The following is a 20,658-nucleotide window of genomic DNA, read 5'->3' as shown; positions in this document are numbered from 1 at the left end:
TTAACTCTTCCCGGAAATTGACTTATAGAGGAAAATCAATGAGGTTTATCCATTGCGGGGTCTAGACATTGGGGTTTGCTAGGAACTTAAAGAGTATCCGTCATCTATACATAGGATTGTGCACGGTCATACAGATGTAAGCCATACATCTGTATAAATATACACTGAATGGTCACTTTAATACAGACCCCCATGTAGTAGCATGTTGGACCTTCTTTGGCCTTCAGAACTGCAGAGATTCCACTAGGTGTTGAAATTGCTTTGCAGGTATATCGGCCCCTGCGGACAGGAAGTTTCTTGTAGTTGCTGCAAATTAGATAGCCGTGCTGACATGTTCTGACCAGCTGACAGGGAAGAGTCATCAATTCATGCTGCTTGTGCCAAATTTTGACCTCATATTAGAGAAGAGCAACAGAAACCTAGATTCATCTGACCATGTGATGTTTTTCCGCTGCTCAGTGATACAAGTTTTGTGTTCTTTTTTTGCCCCCTTGAGTCTCATCTTCCTGCTTCTCTCAGACACAATGGTGCTGGAACTGGCTATCTGCTGTTATAGACAATCCGTAATAAAGAACGCCGAACTGTACGTTTGGACGTATTAGTTGGAGCACCAAACATTGTATTCAGCTGCTCGAGTGTACAGTGCCTGTTGGTCAGAACAATTTTTGACATCCTCCTTTGACCCCTTTGAATGATAAGTTGCTTCCGTCCACAGGATTCCCTTCTGCTTGATGCTTTTCCTCAGTGAATCCATTCTCAGTATAATCTCCCCACCGCTGCATGAGAAAACTCCACGCAGTTGGCAGTGGCATCCTGGCACCAGCTAGTCCAGCATCGATGACCCGGCCTTGTTGGAAGTCCCTCAGATCGCTGGATTTTCCCATCTAATGTGGATTCACACTGAAACTGATCCACGGAAAACTTGTCATAGATTTTATGCTGCTCTCCGGGGTCACGGGGAGAATTTCCATACAGGAAAGCGCTAATCGTAATAAGGACCAGTATCTTTAATGATGTGATTAGTCAGTGTAGGCACAATCCATGTATAAAGTCAAGATTTTCCGAAAGTTGCCCATTATTTGGAGCATTAGCTAAAAAGAACAGAGGAACTCTGAAATACGGCCGGTAGTTACTGGTGACACGGTACAATCAGCCATTTTATAGGCAGAGGAGACAGTCATCCTACAAATTCAATAAACAGTAAAGTCAGCGAGGCATGAGGCATGGCATGTTTCATACCTCAGTGGTTCGCAGCATATTGTTAGGATGCTTTCCCGTAGTAATACATTCCATTTCCTCCATTGTGTGTCGGGTCTGATAGATTTTAAAATGGGGTCAATCTCAGAATTAAAAGAGGTCAGTCAGGCTTTATTTGGCACGGATCCCGGAAAGGAGATTTTCAGGAGAGGAAGGGAAAAAAAAGGATGCATTTACCTGTTCTGCTTCTAGAACAATGGACTGGTGATCACAGATGAGGCCGTCAGGGAAAAAGTGCTTTATCTCTCGGATGGCAGCCTTGTAAGAGGTAGAACCTAGAGAGCAGCAGACAGTGGTGGACGGTCAGGAACACACAATCCATTCAGTACTGGAAACTGCACTATTCTAACAAAAGTGATTGGACCCCTGAGCAAGAATCAATAATAGTATTTATTTCCATATGTTACTACTTAGTGGGGCTCTTTTGGCCCTAATGACGTCAGAAACTCTCCCTGGTATACTTTCTACTAACGTCTGATAAGCTGGCATTTCCCACCATTCATACTGCAAACGTCTAGTGAGTCCTCTCAAAGAAGATGCATCGGCCCATCTACAATGGTACAAGGAGAGTCGTCATCAGATGGAGGTACCTGGGTGTGGAGGATGATGGGGAACGGCTTCTGCCGAGTGTGTTGTGCCAACAGTTGATTAAGGCGGTGGTTCCGTTATGTCTTGGGATGTGTTACGTGCCATGGTCTTGGTCCATTGGCTGTAGTGACAAGAACCATGACCACGGAGGTGAACCCTGACATTCTAGACAATAATGTGCTGCTGACAGTGTGGTAATACTCTGGGAATGGTCGGCCATACTTCCAACAAGACAACGTGCCTTGTCACAAATCCAACACTGTGTTACGTTGGTTTGAGTATATGGATGCTCCATGATTGGACCGGCTGCACAGAGTCCGTCCTGAACCCTACTGAACATCTTTGGGATGAACTGGAACATCCAGGCAGGAAATATGAACAGCGTCCATCTTCTCTAAGGGAACTTTCCAGATGTTTACAGAATGAATGGGGGAAATACCAGCTGAAGTGTATCAGACACATCAATTCTGCCATTATTTTTGTGGGAGTTTTTTTTTACAGCATTAAGCACTGTAGCCCCGCTGTGGTCCCAGTGTTTGCTGTAAGAGATGATGTCCCTGAAAGTCAGGTACCACTGCAGCCAATCAGAGGCTGCAGCATCACCTTATCAAACTCAGGATGTGAACGCTCAATGCCAGGAGAACAAGTTGTGATGCTTCTGATTGGCTGCAGCGGTCACCTGACTTTCAGTGACATCATCTTTCACAACAAATGCCTGGACCACAGCGGGGCTGCATTGCTGGATCGTAGCAGCAGGGAACAGGTAAGTACTTCTCCTCTTATTATTTTTAGCACAGGGGTCATGTTGTCTGGTAGCTGGACAACCTCGTTAACCGCTTGATTTTTCTTGCTAAGCTGTACTTTTTATTAGTACCATTTTGGGGTAGATATAAGGTATTGTACAACTTTTATTAATTTTTTTATAGGGCAGGGTAAAAAAAAACCACATCAATTCTGCTATTGTTTTTTTTTCTATTTTTTCGGCGTTCATCATGCAGTATAAATGACATGCTAACTTTTTTCTGCGGTTTAGTATAATTACAATATTACCAAGATTATATTTTTTAAATTTGTCCACTTTTGCACAATAAAATGCCTTATTTACTGGATTTTTTTTGCATTGCTGCATTCAAAGATCCTTAACTTTTTGGGGGCATGTTGTCTGGCAACTGGACAACCCCTTTAAATACAGATTATCTCACTAACACCAGAGATTCATGTAATATCTGCCTATTCTGGGACCCTCTATGCACTCAGAGGCAGTCTATGGCCATTACATTGAGATGTCCCTACAGGATGGCTGCAGCGCTCCTCTGACACAGGATATTGGTAATGCACTGGTAGTCTAAGACACTAAATACTGCTCACGTGAGCAGGTCTGGCCAATCAAAGCATTGTAGGACTAGTATAGGACACTGATCAACTAGACGTGGTCATAAGAACCATGTGGAAAAAGTTAACAGGATGTCCAAGGTTAGAAAAACATGGCTACTTTCTTCCAAACACAGCACCTCCCTTGTGCATAGTGTTGTGTGTGGTATTGCAGCTCAGCTCATTAGGTAACTGAGCTGCAATACCAGACACAACCCACGGACAAGGGAGGCGCTGTGTTTGGATAAGAGCAGCTATGTTTTTCTAACCTTGGACATCCCCTTAACAAACCCCAGTGGGTAGTTTATTATGGAGACCGAACACACTGGTCAAGTAAAACAATCATGGAGAGAGGTATTAGAATCGTTGGAAACGGTACAGGAAAAGCATCAATAATTTAGATGCTACATACTGAGGTTTTCCAGTAAGTAGAAAAGATGGACTGACAAAGTGGTTAATAATGGTCCACGGCTGTCATCGCCGACGCGTCATTAATTGTGTGAAATGTTCAGCACTTACCCTTTTGCACATTGTAAATGCTGCTTTTATGACTCATAGAGAAATATTATAAGGCGAATGATCTTCTTAAACACTAAAATTAATTATCAAGCAAAGGTAAGAGCAAGATCTCAGAAGTGGGGATCCAGAATGACAAAGGAAAGCGCTGAAAATACACGAGGAACATTTTACCGTACGCAGTAGGTGCAGCATACATCATTAATAGCCGGCACACAGTAGGTACATGTGATATAATAAGAACACACTATACACGACTCTTCACGACCCGTGTGCTCTGCTGTACATCTGACACAGGCTATATGGAAGGTATCAGTGCAGTGACATCTAGTGGTGGTCGCTGCAACTGACCAAGCTGTTTTGTACCTTAAAGGAGATGTCCCGAGGCAGCAAGTGGGTCTATACACTTCTGTATGGCCATAATAATGCACTTTGTAATATACATTGTGCATTAATTATGAGCCATACAGAAGTTATAAAAAGTTTTTTACTTACCTGCTCCGTTGCTAGCGTCCTCGTCTCCATGGTGCCGACTAATTTTTGGCCTCCGATGGCCAAATTAGCCGCGCTTGCGCAGTCCGGGTCTTCAGCAGTCTTCTATGGAGCCGCTCGTGCCAGAGAGCGGCTCCGTGTAGCTCCGCCCCGTCACGTGCCGATTCCAGCCAATCAGGAGGCTGGAATCGGCAGTGGACCGCACAGAAGAGCTGCGGTCCACGGAGGCAGAGGATCCCGGCGGCCATCTTCAGAAGGTGAGTATGAAGACGCCGGACCGCCGGGATTCAGGTAAGCGCTGTGCGGGTGGTTTTTTTAACCCCTGCATCGGGGTTGTCTCGCGCCGAACGGGGGGGGGGGGTTTAAAAAAAAAAAAAACCCGTTTCGGCGCGGGACATCTCCTTTAAGGACCAGACACTTTTTAGGGATTTTACATTTTACCCATGTGGCGGTTTTACTGCTCTATTTTTTTTCCTTTAGCTACCAAAATTATTTTTGCTGCGTTTTTTTTCGCGACATATATCTTTTTCATTGACTTTTTTTACATTTTTTAGTTTTATTGGGGGTAAAAGCTAAAAAAAAATAGTTTTTTTAACATTTATAATTTTTTTTAAAATTATTTTTTATATTTACACTAAAATAAAGTATGGGACTGGGTTCCTCTATTTGTTTCGGACGTTTTGATATATAGTATGTATGGTTGTGGTTTATAGGGCGCATACGGCGACGGTTTTTGTTGGCGTCTGCTTTGTGTTATTCTCTTTCTTATGTATGTATTGTTGTTTTATTGTGTTATTTTGTCTTACTTATGTATGTAATTGTGTTTTTTACTATCTATGTCCCCCATGACTTCATATAAGACCTCTGGGGGATATTCACATTTTTTTTTCTTTATTTCACACTTTCCCACTGTAGCTAGGGCGTCCATAGGAGCCCTAGTTACAGGGGAAAGAAACCCCTCTAGTGACATTAGTCACCTGCAGAGCTGCCAGAGTCTAGTCTCTGCAGTAGCAGGGAATCCCGGGAGGTCACATGACCCCCAGAGGCTCCCGTAGGGAAAGTACATCTTACTTTCACTTTCCCCATACAGTGCTCATTGCGCACTGTATATCGGGGAAGCAGAAGGCAGGAAGGGTTAAAAACCCCTCCTGCCTTCTGCTCCGGGTTATCAGCTGTCACTAACAGCTGATAACCCGTTCCTGCCTCTGACTGATTGCAGAGACAGGAGACTCAAAGCACCGCCATAATTTTACTATCGGCGGTGCTCTAAGCCCTGGACCAGCCGCCGTAAATTTACTGCGGCTAGTCCTAAACGGGTTAAAACCAGTGATATTTATGTAGAAAGTTGGGAAGTTCCCATATTTTCTATGCAAGTGTTCCACAATTCTATGTGGAGGAGTTACATACCGTACAACGCATTTTGCACCGAACTGGTACCATACTGGGCCCTCCAGAAGAACTGGTCTTGAGCTTTACACAGTTGTGGATCGTCTGGGCCCAGGAGGTCTAGAAGTTTGAGAATGGCATTGATCCTTTGGAGACAGAGCACGAGGGATGGGGCAGAGGTCAGGTAGTCACAGTGGGCTTGGCAGAGATGCTGATCCTATGGAGATATTAAATAGGCACGGTTATTTCAACAAACTTTACAAAAATCAACAGTACAAGCAAAGAAAAAAAACTTGTCAGTAAATACGTGGATATGTCAAAAGTCATGGGACAGGATCTAAGAGTGTAAGACCTCCTCTAGCCTGGTGATTCTAGCCTAGCATTGATTCCACAAGTGGAAAGAGGATCTCTGGAGGGATGCTGAGCCATCTGGATAGCCATCTATAGCTCTGTGGTATTTGTAGGTACAGGATCTCTGGTGCGAATGGACCTCTCCACCACACCACATAGATGCTCAACTGGGCTAATGTTGGGTGAATATGCAGGCTAGATCGTTCGTAGAAACTCTCCAGAATGCTCCTCAAACCAATTCTGGACAACTTGGGCTCGATGCCACAGTGCATTATTCTGCTGGAATATCCCATCATTGTGGAGGAACATGTCCCAGGACATTTGGCATGTCAGTGTATATCTCTTAATAAAGAAAAATGTCTCTTTCACCACTTATAAGCTACTTCTTCTTCTCCCTCCTGTACTGATCATTCACTCTGAAATACTGCTAAAATCTGTCTCAAGACAGCTCAGCTCGTGAAGGGATTAGGTTACATTGCTGTCCATATAATTCTATGGCAAAGAGAGGAGCTGCAGAGGCAGGCAGAGACACACGGCTGCAGTAAGTGTTTTAGACCACCCCAGGGCTGAATTCTCTGCTACACTGCTCAGTACTGATGTATAATGTCCTCCATGCTTCTAGTGTTTGTGAGTGTGTGGTAAGAGATAGGGGCGCATAATCTCTTGCTTTCTAGGTTTGCAGTCTATGGAGACATCATAGTAGCAGTCCACACCCACCAGCTCAGGAAACACTGGGAATTAGATATGAAGAATGCAGAGGGGACATTGGTGATAAATGCAGGATACACGTCATATAATCATCAGGCATACAGTTATTCCTGATGTACACGCATGGCAGTGTATTCTGCAGTAGCAGACACAGCTCATGGACAAGAGTGGCAAAAAGTAGATCCTTGTCTCATACAACCCCTCAATGCACAAAGGGTCTGTTCTTCCACCAAAGAGTGCCACTTTTGTTTATTGACGCATTCACTTAAATGGGATTGAGATGCAGTACTAGACACATTCCATGGCGATGCTAAACTTAGATACCCCTTATCTCTACAGTCCACTGCCATCTCATATTCTCATATTAGATATAGTTGTAGACCTACAACGACCACTGTATGTGGTAGGGTAGTATAGTGGACCTCTGTTGGCCTACACAACCGCAGCAGTTTGCTATGGCATAGACTTAACTAAGTGCTGAAATCGTTCTACAGGAATATTGGACCCAGAGAGGGCAAAGAAAACATCTTCCATACGTTTGCTACTCCACCAGTCTGAACTGCTGATACCTCACAGGAAGGGGTCATCGATTCATGCTGCTTGCCGCAAAATTCTGACCTCCTATCAGCACGGGGCAACAGAAATCTGGATTCTTCTGACCAGTTGATGTTTTTTCGCTGCTCAGTGATCCAATTTTTGTGTTCTTTTACCCCCGGTGTCTCACCTTTCTGTTTCTTTTAGACGCAATGGTGCTGGAACTGGCTGTTATAGCCCATCCGTGATAAGGAATAGCAAGTTATGTGTTCAGACATGTTAGTTGGAGCATCAGTGCTTTGTGTGGCTGCAGATTTCTTTGACTGTGCACCAACCGTTCATCAGAACAATTCCTGACATCCTCCTCCTACCCCTTTCACCAACTAGTTGCTTAGGTCTTCAGGATCCCCTTTTTCTGGATGTTTTTCCTCAATCTCGCCATTCTCAGTATACTCTTTACACCGCTGCATGAGAAAACCTGACAAAGTTGGTAGTATATGAAGTTTTGGTCCGAGCTAGTCTAGCACCGATGACCAGGCCTCGTTGAAAGTCGCTCAGATCGCTGGATTTTCCCATCTCACATGGATTCACACTGAAACTTTACACATGTTTTTATGCTGCACTCCAAAGTCACGGCTCTAATTTCCATAAAGGGAAGTTCCAATTGTGAAAGGGCCTGGGTCTCTAATAAAGGGGTCATTCAATGTAATGCCAAAGATGCTGAGCACAAGTTTACAATGATAATGGTAACCCCCACATTTGGGGGGAGGTCAACATTCACACTACAGATGAAATGCCTGGGCTTGCACCTACCATATGCCATCTACAATACCACTAATATTGTTATGTGACAGTTGGGCCCTCAGGCCCCCTCTTGCTCCTGCTAACTGCTATCTCTGCACTCTTTATAGCTATGCCTGGCCTCAAGCTATACTGTATTAAGGCCCATTTAACCGCAACGATGATCACTAAAATTTATTAAAACGATGGCATATGAGTGATAATCGTTGCGTGTAAATGCTACCATCGTGCACTTTTCATCTGAAAGATGATTTTTACGTGAGTGTAAAATCCATCTTTCAGACCACACGCTGTGTTTTTCATGCGAGCAGGAGATAACATTGCATTCTCTCTGCAGCCCATGCTAGACCAATGGAGCTGATTTCAGAGCTCAGACCACCTGCTGAGTTCTGCAAGCAGCTCCTGGAGGCTCATTTACATACAAATGAAGCTGATAAAGTACTAATGGACATTAGTGCCCATTAGTACTTTATGCAAAACGATCGCTAAAACTTCCAGTCTTTCAATCATTTGAAAGATTATCTTTGCTTGTAAATGGGCCTTTATATAGGAACAACATGTGGAGAAGTCAGGATGAAATAGTCAAAGGAGGTTGCTTGAATCTGTGACATTTGCTGAGGGACTCTTTGGAAGACCATGAAAATCGCAATCTTCCAGTATTGACTGTAATTGCACACAAGTTTCACCATGTTTTTACAGTCATGTGACACACTGCAGTTTATGTGGCAGTCTAGGTCCAAGGCAAAATGGATGCCTCACCTTTTTTGTCTCGGGAGGAATGATCTGTAATGAATCTTCTGTGGTCAGTGTCACCAGCTTCATTCCCACCAGGACAAACTTTTGCAGCTCAATCTTGCACAAGATCCTCCCCAGGTTACTGCTCCAGGATCCCGGCTTGAGGAGAAGAACCGTGTACAAAAGAGGAGGGCCTGGAAAAAACGTGAGGACAAAACAAACTTAGTTTACTGTACACATCAAAGCAAGCGGGAGCCGAAGTAATCTAATGCTGCCATGATTATGTAGCCGAAAGTAATTAGGCCACTAGACCCAAGAGGCCAAACAGAGTGAAATCCTGTTGCGGGATCCATCCATGTGTTGACAGCCTTAATCCAAATCTGATATTCAGCCAATTTCCCACCAGTCATGTTGTTGTGTTGTTTCCTCTATCTGTTGCTTGGCAAAACCTGGAATGAACTCATATTTCTGCTGCTCCAAGGTGAACCACAGGCTCTTAGATAAGCGGCTGTTGTTCAGAGGAGATCAGAAAACCTAAATTTAAAGCTATTCTGTCACCAGGTTTATGATGTTCGACTTGGAGATCCGAGTCACAGAGGTGGGCCACACTGGAGTGCCAGCTCTCTCCCTACTAACAGAAGGGGAGTCTTCATGATGCCGGTGGGGAGATGCCAGCAGGGCCCACCTCTATGACTTGGAGCTCAGCTCAAGCCAAACTTCATGAACCTGGTGACAGAGTCCCTTTAAAAGAGGCTGTGTCAAGTTTAAAACGTGTGTCTGATTAGTGAGGCCATGTCCCCCCATGCAAATTAAATGGTGGTCAAACATGTTTGCTGTTGTCCCATTCATCACAATGGGTCGTAAGTAACTGAGCGCTCTACTCTACTTCTCTTTCGCAGGCACGTAGAGATGAATGGAGTATTATGGCGCATGCTCGACTGCCTCTTCACTCATATGATCGGAGGGGGACTCTTCATTCACATGAAGGAGAATCAGAATTTCCTTTCTTGTGATTGGTGAGAGTAGTACTACCAGTTGTACCCCACCGATCAGACACTTTTTTCCTATCCTGTTGATAGGAGCTAACTTTTAAACTTGGCAAAACTCCTTTAACCACTGTGGCAAGGGGTTCACTTGCCTGCGGATCGTCGGCCTCTCACACAGGAAAATGGCGCATCACATGTGTAGATAACGCTCAGGAGACATGGATTTCTTTATAACTCTGGCGCCTGCCAGCATTTAATTATCAGCACAGGAACATCACAGCATACACCGCATATCATATAGTCCATTTACAATGTTCAGGGTACACAACCCACAGGGCCACCGTCACTACCCTGTCCAGGGTGTCTAGAGGTACTCTTTCTCTTCTACTAGCGCCGGTCCCCAAACCGGTCCACACGGCCCTCAGGCTCACAGTCCTGATTGCTGCTCCTACAGCCTCTCTGGCTAGCAGCCGGCATATAAGCTCTCCTCTCTTTGGTCTGTACCAGACCTCAGGCTCCTAGTTCTTGACGCGGCTACTTCTTCGCCTCTCTGGCTCTCTCAGCCAACTGCAGCGCTTTCAGATAATTTATTTATTACACCCCCTCCCCCCCCAGACAAGCTGGATACTCATTTTACAGACCTCAGAAGGATGGAAGGCTGAACCATGCGGGGATTGAACTCGTAACCGTGAGGTAACTGTTGCGACATCTTCTATTCAGTTCTGCTGGATTCATAAAGCGATGCTCCCCCCATCTTTTCTCGTCCAGACATCTTCCTTGCTCATAAGATGGCTGTATATGGAGAGCATGTGGCCAGACAAGTCACTCAGCCTCCTCCACCGCGCGTGTGCTAGTCGTGTATGCGCAGTGTGTTGTTCTGTAGGAGACCGAGTGACGTGCGGTCACATGCTCTCCACAAGCAGCCATTTTATGGATGGAGAAAGGGGGCATGATATTCATTAATCCAGTGCAGCGTCCAAGGAGCGGGCCCACAGCCAAGGAGACAGCGGGGTAGAGAAAGGCCTTGTTACGGGGCTCTACCATTTCCTCCCCTGGGGGTAGCTCGGGACACAACCACGTTACTGCTGGGGGAGATCAAGGGGGTTGTGACCGGGGGTTACCTTAATTCCAATTGTCACTCGTGACGCCACCGTTCCATCCTCTGCAGCGGATCTCAACATGTAATAAAGTAGTCCACACACAGAGCAACTTTCTGAACAAGAACCGGGAACGGTCGATTCTGTTCGTTTACTGAACTTGGAACCAATTAAACAGTCTATAGCGGGGAAGATTCTCAGGTATTCAGATCATTCAGAGTCTACGTTATTTGCGAACGTCCTTCTACCGGCAAACACTCTCTCTCTCTACCGGCAAACACTCTCTCTCTCTCCTTTTCGCTGTCTAGTGGTTGGTCCTTTTTTCAGCATTCAGCAGAAGCTCCGAGGCCTCCTGGGTCGGGCAGACCAAGGCTGAGCATGGGGAAGTCAGTCCGCCTCCTCCATGTCCCACACACAGACCGACTCGCTGACTTGCTCCTCTCAGGCTCTCTTCTGCTGGTCTCTCCTACTCGTCTCCTTTCAATTGCCTTCAGCAAAGACATATCAAACAGCATCACTTTACCACAATTGACACACACACAATGATACATTGCTTAGACAGGATTGCACATTCCAGACATTAACACGTTTAATCCTGCAGCCATGCAATACACATAAATTTGATGCATGCTACAAACAAGACACTGACAAAACATTGGCACAAGACAGACATATAACGTTATGGAGGGGCCCTACCAACTCTGGGCCACTACATGAGAAGGATCTCTATATAACTCTGCAAAGATGAGTGCCGTGTATACAGATCAGGGAGCAGTAGTGCCGCTTACTACTGCAATCACTGGGGTGATGGATAGCTGAAGGAGCTGCTGGGTCTTAGGAAACCAACATCAGATCTACAATGCAGTCTGTAGGTTGTATTTCCCCTGTAACTTGGGCTAATATGTCAGACGAATATATGGCAAATCAGGAACAAGCAAAATAATTTCAAGATAAAGTGTTCCTCAAAAGGTCTTTTATACATTATGCCACCCACGAGAGCATATAAAAAAAAGAAATAAAAACAAAAAGAAAAAAATACTACCAATAGCACATACTACAGCTACAGCTCCTCCCCTGAGGACCCAAAACTGTAGATCCCTTATATAAAAATTACCACAAAGGAAAATGAGACATGACTTTAACATATCTTTTAGCTTCACTTTGCGCTATTACAATAGAAAAATACATTTTTAAACTACATGACTTTCTGTGTTTTTATTTCACAAAAATAAATTAAAAAAAATAACACAAAAATGCCATAAAAATAAGAAAAACATGTACCACAAAAAAACATTTACACTGATTGTTAAAAAAAATTAAGCACTTAGAAGGAGTTGTTATTTTGCTGTAAAAACTCAGCATGCAGTTCCATCTCAGGAAGATATGTTAATGATTAGAGTTGTGTGATTAGATGAAGGGTCTTGTCACCTGAGGCCCTAAAGGTGGAGTCCACCCTTGGCCTATAAAAGGTTCTCAGAGGTTACTTGTGTGTAGTGACCCTTTTCTCCCGCTTGTGTAGAGCTTGTTGGCCACTAGACGCCTCTACGACTCAGCGGATGTGTGAGCGCACACAAGGTGACCGGGCTCAGGACCCCCGACAGACCACCAGTAGAGAGGAGCGTCTGATCAGACTGTTAGGAGGTGTTGGGACCAGTGGATGTGTGAGGGCACACGAGGTGACCAGGCTCAGGGCGTCCTCCACAGACCACCAGTAGAGAGGAGCGTCTGATCAGACTGTTAGGAGGTGTTGGGACCAGTGGATGTGTGGGGGCACACAAGGTGACCGGGCTCAGGACCCCCAGCAGACCAACAGTAGAAAGGATTGTTTGATCATCTGAGAAATATGAACAGCTCCAACATTTTCATTGTCCACCATCCAGAGACAGGTGGCACCATTGTTACACCCCTGTGTCTGTAAGAAGAACTTCCAGGTGCTTGGCTGAAAGACATTTGGCACCCATTATATCTACTGTCTTTGGCACCCACCGTCGCCTCTGTTAGCAGTAGACTTAGGAATGACCAAACTGGACTGACTGACGACGACCAGCCGTGTTCATGTCTAGAGACCTAGGGATGAACACCTCAATCCTGCCTTTGCTGTGGAGTGGCACACTGCCCCCTGCTGGTCTGATGGTCTGTGGGCTATCATATACGACAGTCGGTCACCCCTAATAGTGGTACCATAAACAATGACAGCTCAGCGATATGTTCAGGACATCCTGCAGCCACATGTGTTCCTCTCATGGCGGCTTCCAAGAGGCATTTTCCAGCATGATAATGCTCGGCTGCACACAGAAGGGGGTCACAGGAATGTCTCCACAACATTGTCACACTTTCGTGGCCTGCGTGGTTGTTAGATTTATCACCAATAGAACATGTATGGGACCATCTGGGATGCCAACTTTGACAGCCTATGAGTTTGCACGATTTAGAGATTCAGTTACAGCAAATATGGAGTGAAATACCATACAGAACATGTATGCCTCCATGCCCACCTGTATCACATCTTGTAACCAAGCTAGAGGCGGTACAACAGGGTACTAGAGCCTCCATGCCCACCTGTATCACATCTTGTAACCAAGCTAGAGGCGGTACAACAGGTTACTAGAGCCTCCATGCCTGCCTGTATCACATCTTGTATTCAAGCTAGAGGCGGTACAACAGGTTACTAGAGCCTCCATGCCCACCTGTATCACATCTTGTATTCAAGCTAGAGGTGGTACAACAGGGTACTAGAGCCTCCATGCCCTGCCCTATCACATCTTGTATCCAAACTAGTGGCGGCCCAACAGGGTACTAGAGCCTCCCTTCAAGGGTTCAGCTTCCCGCAATTAATGATCCTTTTGCTCTGATATTATAATCACTTATAATTAGTAAATAAGCGGAGCCATGCCTGCTCATTACCAGGGACGCTGTCCTGAAATGGTTAAAGGGACAATCAACCCAGAAATTAAGGTAATAAACAGAATTTATTAGCAATTTGCAAAGGTTTTCAAAGCTCCTAATCTGGTCTTTACAATCCCCTTCATTTTTGGCTGAAGAAGGCGCAGCTTTAAGCAAAAGAGAGGTGATATCTTGCCTGTTCTCCACTGTCCAAGTCCAGCACCAGGGAAAAGGGTGCAGATGAAATGTTCTTCTCAGACATAGAGAGGTAGTAGTGATCACGGGGCAGAGATTGTTGTAGACTTCCCATCAGTCACCTCATTAAAGAAGACTATAGCCATTCTCACCCCAGCCAGAAAAGGCTGATAACAGGGAACAAAAGATTGCAAATACATGTCCCTTTAGTATACAGTGGTGCCTTAACATACGAGTTTAATCTGCTCCGAGACGTAGCTCGTAAGTCAAAAAACTCGTATGTCAAAGCACTTTTTCCCATTGAAATGCCATCAATGCTTTTTAATGGGGAAACTAACTGCAAGTAAAAAAAATACTCACCTATCGCCGATGTTCCCCAATGATCTGCGGCGCTGCTCCAGGCTGTCGCTCCCTCCTCCATGCCGAATGCCCTGCCTCCAGCAAGCTAATTCTTTGATTGGTTAACTCAGCGCCACGTCAGCCAATGAAAGGCGGCGCTGGGTTAACCAATCACAGCCATTCAATGACATCATTGAAGGAGAAGCGTTCATTCAAGCCCTGCATCCAGAAAGCAATGCTCTGTGTCAGTGTGGAGGAGGGAGCGACAACCTGCAGCAGCGCCGCAGACCATCGCGAGGACGAAACGCCGGCAACAGGTGAGTATAGTTCCCCCCCCCCCCTGAGCCTCAGCTTGCGAGTTTTTTTCATAAATCAAAGCAAAAATTCGGGAGAGAGCCTGCTCGCAAGTTAAAGCACTCGCATCCCGAGATACTATTGTACATCCTTGGTTGTTCTACAACTATCGAGTTTTTTCATTCTTCTTGAAATTGCTTATTTTTTCCCCCCAGTAAATGGCCTGGAGAGCTTACCTGACAGCATGTACGAAAATATGGACTCAGTCTGCCCCCTGTGCTTCCCTCCACCTGTTGGAAGGACAAAAAGTGCTTTATAGGTTGGGGTCGAACATAGATGATAGCGTGACACTGCGGTAGTTTCATTGGGTCGGGTGATAGTCGAATGACAAAATATTAGAAAAGTCACATGACTGCTGCTGTCACCAGTTGTGTCCATGAATCTTAGATCCTCCAGAGCAGGAGACGATCTTTGTAATTGCTCTGCTCTTTGACTAATAGATGAGGGGCCCAAATGGGGGATCCCTCTTTATTAAAGGGGTTCTCCAAGACTAAGAAAAAAAATTATGAGCAGGGAATGGGATAAAAAAACAAAAACAAAAAAAAAACACAGAATCAGACATTAAATGCCCCTCTGGTCCAGTGCGGCCACCCTGGTTACCACCACTCTAGTCCGGAGCCTTTCATGGCAATATCACTGCCGAAGCCAGTGATTGCCTGCAGAGGTAGAGTCAACAACGAATGGCATTGACCGCTTTAGGACCTTTGGGGACTGAGGCAGTAGAAATGGGATGGCTGCACTGGACCTGGGGACTATTTAATGGGTGAGTACTGCTTGTTGCTGTTAGCCGTTTAGTTGTTCATAACCCTCGGCGACCCTAAAGGCGAGCTCCCTCCATGAGTACTGCTTTGGATTTTCTAAACCAGACAACCCCTTTAATGTAGGCTAAAGCAGCAATCACATGGGTGGGCCTGATTCTGCATGAAGGAGTCCGCAGCGGAATCCGACCCTGTGCCCAGCCGGCATCTGCGCGTACTTGTCTTTTCTGTACTGCAGATGGGCCACACAGCTCGCCATCAGACATGCACTGTACAGATTTTTTTCTTAAACTCCTGCTTTTCCCGCGGAATCCACAATGTTAATTGGGGACGGGCCGTGGGTCAGACGGCTTCTATTGACTTCAATGGAAGCTGTCTGTGAGGGAACCGCAGTAAAATAGACCATGCTGCGATTTTTTAGCTGCAAGCGGAAAGTGCAATTGGTTTCCGCTCATGTCCATGAAGAATCATCTTTCCATTGCATGCTATGGAGGGTAATTGCTGCGGAATCCGAAGGCAGACGCCGGCTCCTGATTCCGCAGCAAAAATCCGCCTGTGTGCAGACGGTCTTAGGGGCGTATATATATTTGTGTGGTGCAGAGAGGGATAAGGCTTCAGGTAGAGAAGGGTTGACCCACCACTGACATACTTACTTTCTGACTTGTAGTGGATCTCAGGAGGGGCAACATACTTCAGAACAGGTCGTCTATGGGAATCTAATGGAGGAAGATACTGCATTATCATAAGGACACATGACCAGAGAAGAAACCTATGGTAGTCTGCTAGCAGGTGCCACATGGACTTCCTGCAGGGATTGTCTATGGTAGACAACCAATGTCCTTTTTGCGTTATAATGGCGGACAACAGTGAATAACAGATTTCCTGAATTAATTTCCTCTTACTACAAGGTCATTATAAAAAGTCCAATACTCTATGGAGACATCCAAGGATGGAAAGACATATAACCAATAAGAAAGAGTGAAGGAACATATAAGATGTTGATTACCAGAAACCAAGTCCCTCTCTGTGAAAAAGTGGATGGCCTGAAGAAAAGCGACTTCAGGGGTAGCAGACATGATGAAGTGGACCTGTCGTTTCCCAGTCACTGGAACAAACTCTTTGATGGCATTTGCAAGGGTGGAGAAGGCATGGATACGGCGTAGGGCACAAACAAGAGCTGGGCTGGAGGCGAGCTGGTCCACACTCTCCTGCCATGGATGTTCTCCCACTTCATACGGGGTGATTGCAGTAGCCTGGGCCCAACTCAGGCAAGGCATCCACTTCAGACCCAGGAGCTCAAAACCTTGGAATCCAGTTCCTGTTGGGAAGAAATAACATTTTTGAGTATCTCCTATTATGGACTTCACTTTTATTTTTACATCTCAAATTCCATGTTGATTAATTTTATGATACATATCATTTCAGCATTCGTAGCTTTATTTTCTCTCGTAGCATTGCAAATCCTAACACAACCATAAACCTTTAAATGGCCACTACACTTTGAGACAACGTGTGTTAATATGATAGCCAATGTGTTACAGCTAATAAAATCACATCTGCACTGCTCAGTACTGCTCTATAATGTCCTCCATGTTGCTTTTGGTTATGAGGGTCTATTACAGGGAGATAAAGAAGAGGAGGCATCATAGCAGTAGTCTATACCCACCAGCTCAGGGAAGACTGAGGATTATAAATATAGCCTGCAGGGAGAAAACTGGTGATAAATGCAGGACACAAGGGTCGGGAAAGGTAACATCTCTCCTTATGGAGCATCAAGAAGGTGAGTGAGGAGACTTATAAGGACATCCATGCTCCTCTGGGTAATATACAAATAAAGAGGAGGGAATAATACCTCTGTAGCGCCACCTGTTGGATAACAAGTCATATAATGGCCAGATATATGATGTTATTCTGCATGGACTCACACGGCAGCTTATTCTGTAAAGCTATTTGAAAGTGTGGGTATGCCATAGTTACAGCACTTTGAGACAAATTGTGTTAATATGATAGCTAATGTGATAACTAGAAAAAGTGCAAATCATGTTATTTGCCTAAGGTTAGTTTCACATGAGCGAGTGCGATATTGCCACAAGCGGCAATATCGCATATGTGCTAATGAGGTGTTTGAGCATCAGCGATGCTTTTCCTGACAAATATCCTCGCATTGCATCGCTGCCGCTTACGATTTTCTCGCCCGATAGACAATAAGGGTTTCTAATGTTAAAGCTGCTGGCTTCATGGAAAAGCATGAGCAATAAAAAAGAGCAAAATGCAGAAAGATAGGGCCGGCAGCAAGTTCTAAATCTCACAACATCGCAGATGTGAATGAAATCATTAAAAAGAATAGGTTTCATACTTCTGCATCTTCACTCACTCTCACATCGCGCGATTTTATTGCCCGTGTGAAAACAATCTAATAGTACATTTTTGTGTTGAAAACTCCCTCTAAAGTACTGGCCACTAGGGCTCACAAGTCCTTCTAATTTGTTATCCACTCCTGTTGTCACGCGTACTCCATCTATAGCAAAAGCGATAACAAGGCAGAGAAAAGGAAATGCTGAAGGAAGTTATCTCATGCTGTTGATGGAAGTATACGGAGAACGAAGCATAGAATCACACACAGGAGCTGCTGCAGCTAATAGCAAGTGTTTACTGTGTTACAGCTACTGAAATCCCATCTACACTGCTCGGTACTGCTGTATAATGTCCTCCATGATGCTGCTATTTCTGTATGTGTACTACAGAGAGACAAAGAGCAGAATCCACATGTTGTCCATTTATAGTGTATAGATACAACATTACAGCTAATCTACAAATACCAGCCCGGAGAACATTGAAAACTGAAAAATTAAAGATGGAGCCTATAGAGGGGAAATGGTAACAGATGCAGGATACAAGTCACATAATGGCAGGATATAGTGTAATGCCTCATGTATACACACATGGCAGCTTATTCTGAAAAGTTATCGGAAAGTGTGAGTAAGCTTTAAAGGGGTTTTCCAAGCAAATACCATCGATGATCTATCCTTAGGATAGGTCATCAATAGCTGATCAGCTGGGACCTACTGCTGAGGACCCTGGCTGATCAGCTGATTGGGGGCTGGTTGTCAGCACCACAACATACAGGGTACAGAGTGGAAGTGGCTAGCTCTGACTCCTATGTAACGGCCAGCACTTGTAATTGCAGGTGCAGCTCTCATTGATTATAATGGCAGGTGTACATGCAATATCAGCGCTAACTGCTTCCGCTCTGTACCCCTGTGTGTTATGGCGCTAACAGCGGGTACCTAATCAGCTGATCGGCCAGGGCTCCAAGACATTGAGTCATCAATAGTATTTGCTTGGAAAGCCCCTTTAATCATATAATTCTGCTTGCCTGCAGGCACCACTAGGAGGAGCTCTTGTATACAGATTTCTACAGCTCATATTGAACCTAATGCTGCATCAGCAAGCAGTAAACTCCAATTAGTTGTGGCTAGAATTATATGGCATATTGTAAAAACTCAGATGTAAGCATCTTATGATCCCCTAGTGACCAAATAAAATGATCTAAACTGAGATCACAGGGGCTCTTAATATAGAAATGATTAATAATCAAATGCAATGACTGGCAGCGGGCTATGAAAACATGGAGAACCCAGCCAGAAGAATAGACCTGCCCACACTGGAAGTCTGAATCCATGTCTCTGCTGCAAAGCATCATAGCTCTGTTTTCGAGGCCCATTAAAAAGCCATTTGGTAGGGTTTTTTGCTATTTTTAATCTCCGTTAATGTACATACAGTAGGCACGGAGACGAGGGCCATTTAATTTTTAAAGAGTACTTGCCCTTAAAATAAAAAAAAAATTAGCGCCAAATATAAATTATTCATCTGTCCTCTTCTGTCAGACTGCAGAAACATCTCCGCAGCCAGTTGTGGGGGGACGACGATAAATACGCCATCATTACGGCCCCCACCCATCGTTTCCAGACTCCTGAACAGAACATGTGCCCGGTTATGATGAGATATAGCGGCAGATTTGCCATACAGAATTAATTCCCGGGTGATAATCCTTTCTGGGAGCGGTAATGGGAATACGATAGTATATATCGCTGCCCCTTTGGGTTAAGCGGGTAAACTCTAAGAGACTTTTGGGATTTTACACTTCTTAAATGGTTAAAATGCAAATGAAAGCCCTGTGCCACCAGATGCCCCATTAGCCGCATTCCCTCTGGCTTCATCGGAACAAATGACACACTTGCAGCAGGGAGCTCGGTCCTTACAAGACAACACCAACGGGGAAGCCCTCGGATTCCTATTTAAGGAACTACCCAAAAATAGAGGATTCTCAAATTGGGATGAGCTGGCAGCAAAGCCTCAGGCTGTGTGTGCCCATTAAGGAGGGCAAGCCTGGGGAGATGGGAGCAAATGTGCAGAGCAGAGACTGAGAAATCTGTAATGAGAAGGACTGCAGGAAATCCTTCACACGCATTGTTGTAGGCACGGGGGAAAGCACAAATATGTGTTTATCCCTGCTGTCAGCGCGGAGATGTCTGCAGAGGCCACAACTGCCAGAAATGCTGCATCTTTGGACCGAAGAATATTTATTTAATTTCATGATTTTATAGCTATTTATTTTTCAGCCACGAAAATTTGTGTAATCCTGTAGGCAATGCACATTGGAACTGAGCCCCCTCCAACCACTTTATGATCACGTCAGCACTTTGGATCTGAAGATGGGAAGTGACATCACTATCCTCTGCTTCCCACTCAGTGACATCACCATCCTCACTCATCAGGAACATCATCAGCTTTTACTAAACTACTCTACCCTTCACTCATTGACATCATCAGTCTTCCTCAGATTACTTGTCTCTTTACACGGGTTGTCCAGTTGTCAACTACTGAGGCCTATGTTCAGGATAAGTCAACAATAAAAGATTGGCAGTGGATGAATCAGGGACCCTCACGATCAGATGTTCTTTGTACTTTGTGCACTGAGCTGATTTCTGCAGGAAACAGCTCTGTTCCCACTGCAGTGGTCGGGCCTGGTATTACAGGCCATTAATTTCAATGGGAACTTGGTGTGCAATACCAAGTGTGGCCACTGCAAAGGGAACAGAGCTGTTTACGTCCCAAATAAATGCATGAATGCAACGGCCCTTCTAACAGCTCAGACAGGTTGACTCAGGTACGAACGATCGTTCGTCCCCCGTTATGTTACATTGCTGTCAGAAGCACATCTCCATTTAGATGGGGAGATTTGTCGCATGATAGTGATCTTTTTTTTTTTTTTTTTGTGCCGCATGAAAGTTGCAATCTGTTTGT

The 20,658-nt window shown here is 44.9% G+C and overlaps 1 protein-coding gene across 1 annotated transcript in view; it reads right to left on the bottom strand.

Annotated features, from left to right (window-relative positions):
• LOC136577596 (dynein axonemal assembly factor 8-like) overlaps positions 1-20,658 on the bottom strand; it is a 71,720-nt gene that overhangs the window by 37,311 nt on the left and 13,751 nt on the right. Inside the window, exons 3-8 of the mRNA XM_066577521.1 lie at positions 16,358-16,669; positions 16,005-16,067; positions 14,770-14,823; positions 8,764-8,933; positions 5,632-5,827; positions 1,435-1,532 (exon numbers count right to left, since the gene is read on the bottom strand). Of these exons, the coding sequence (XP_066433618.1) occupies positions 1,435-1,532; positions 5,632-5,827; positions 8,764-8,933; positions 14,770-14,823; positions 16,005-16,067; positions 16,358-16,669 (893 nt within the window). The remainder of the gene's footprint in view (positions 1-1,434; positions 1,533-5,631; positions 5,828-8,763; positions 8,934-14,769; positions 14,824-16,004; positions 16,068-16,357; positions 16,670-20,658) is intronic.

Source organism: Eleutherodactylus coqui, chromosome 8 (genome assembly GCF_035609145.1).
Source record: "Eleutherodactylus coqui strain aEleCoq1 chromosome 8, aEleCoq1.hap1, whole genome shotgun sequence".
Lineage (NCBI taxonomy): Eukaryota > Metazoa > Chordata > Amphibia > Anura > Eleutherodactylidae > Eleutherodactylus > Eleutherodactylus coqui.
Note: the sequence above shows the minus strand (reverse complement) of the source record. Positions and strands in the feature narration are given on the sequence as shown.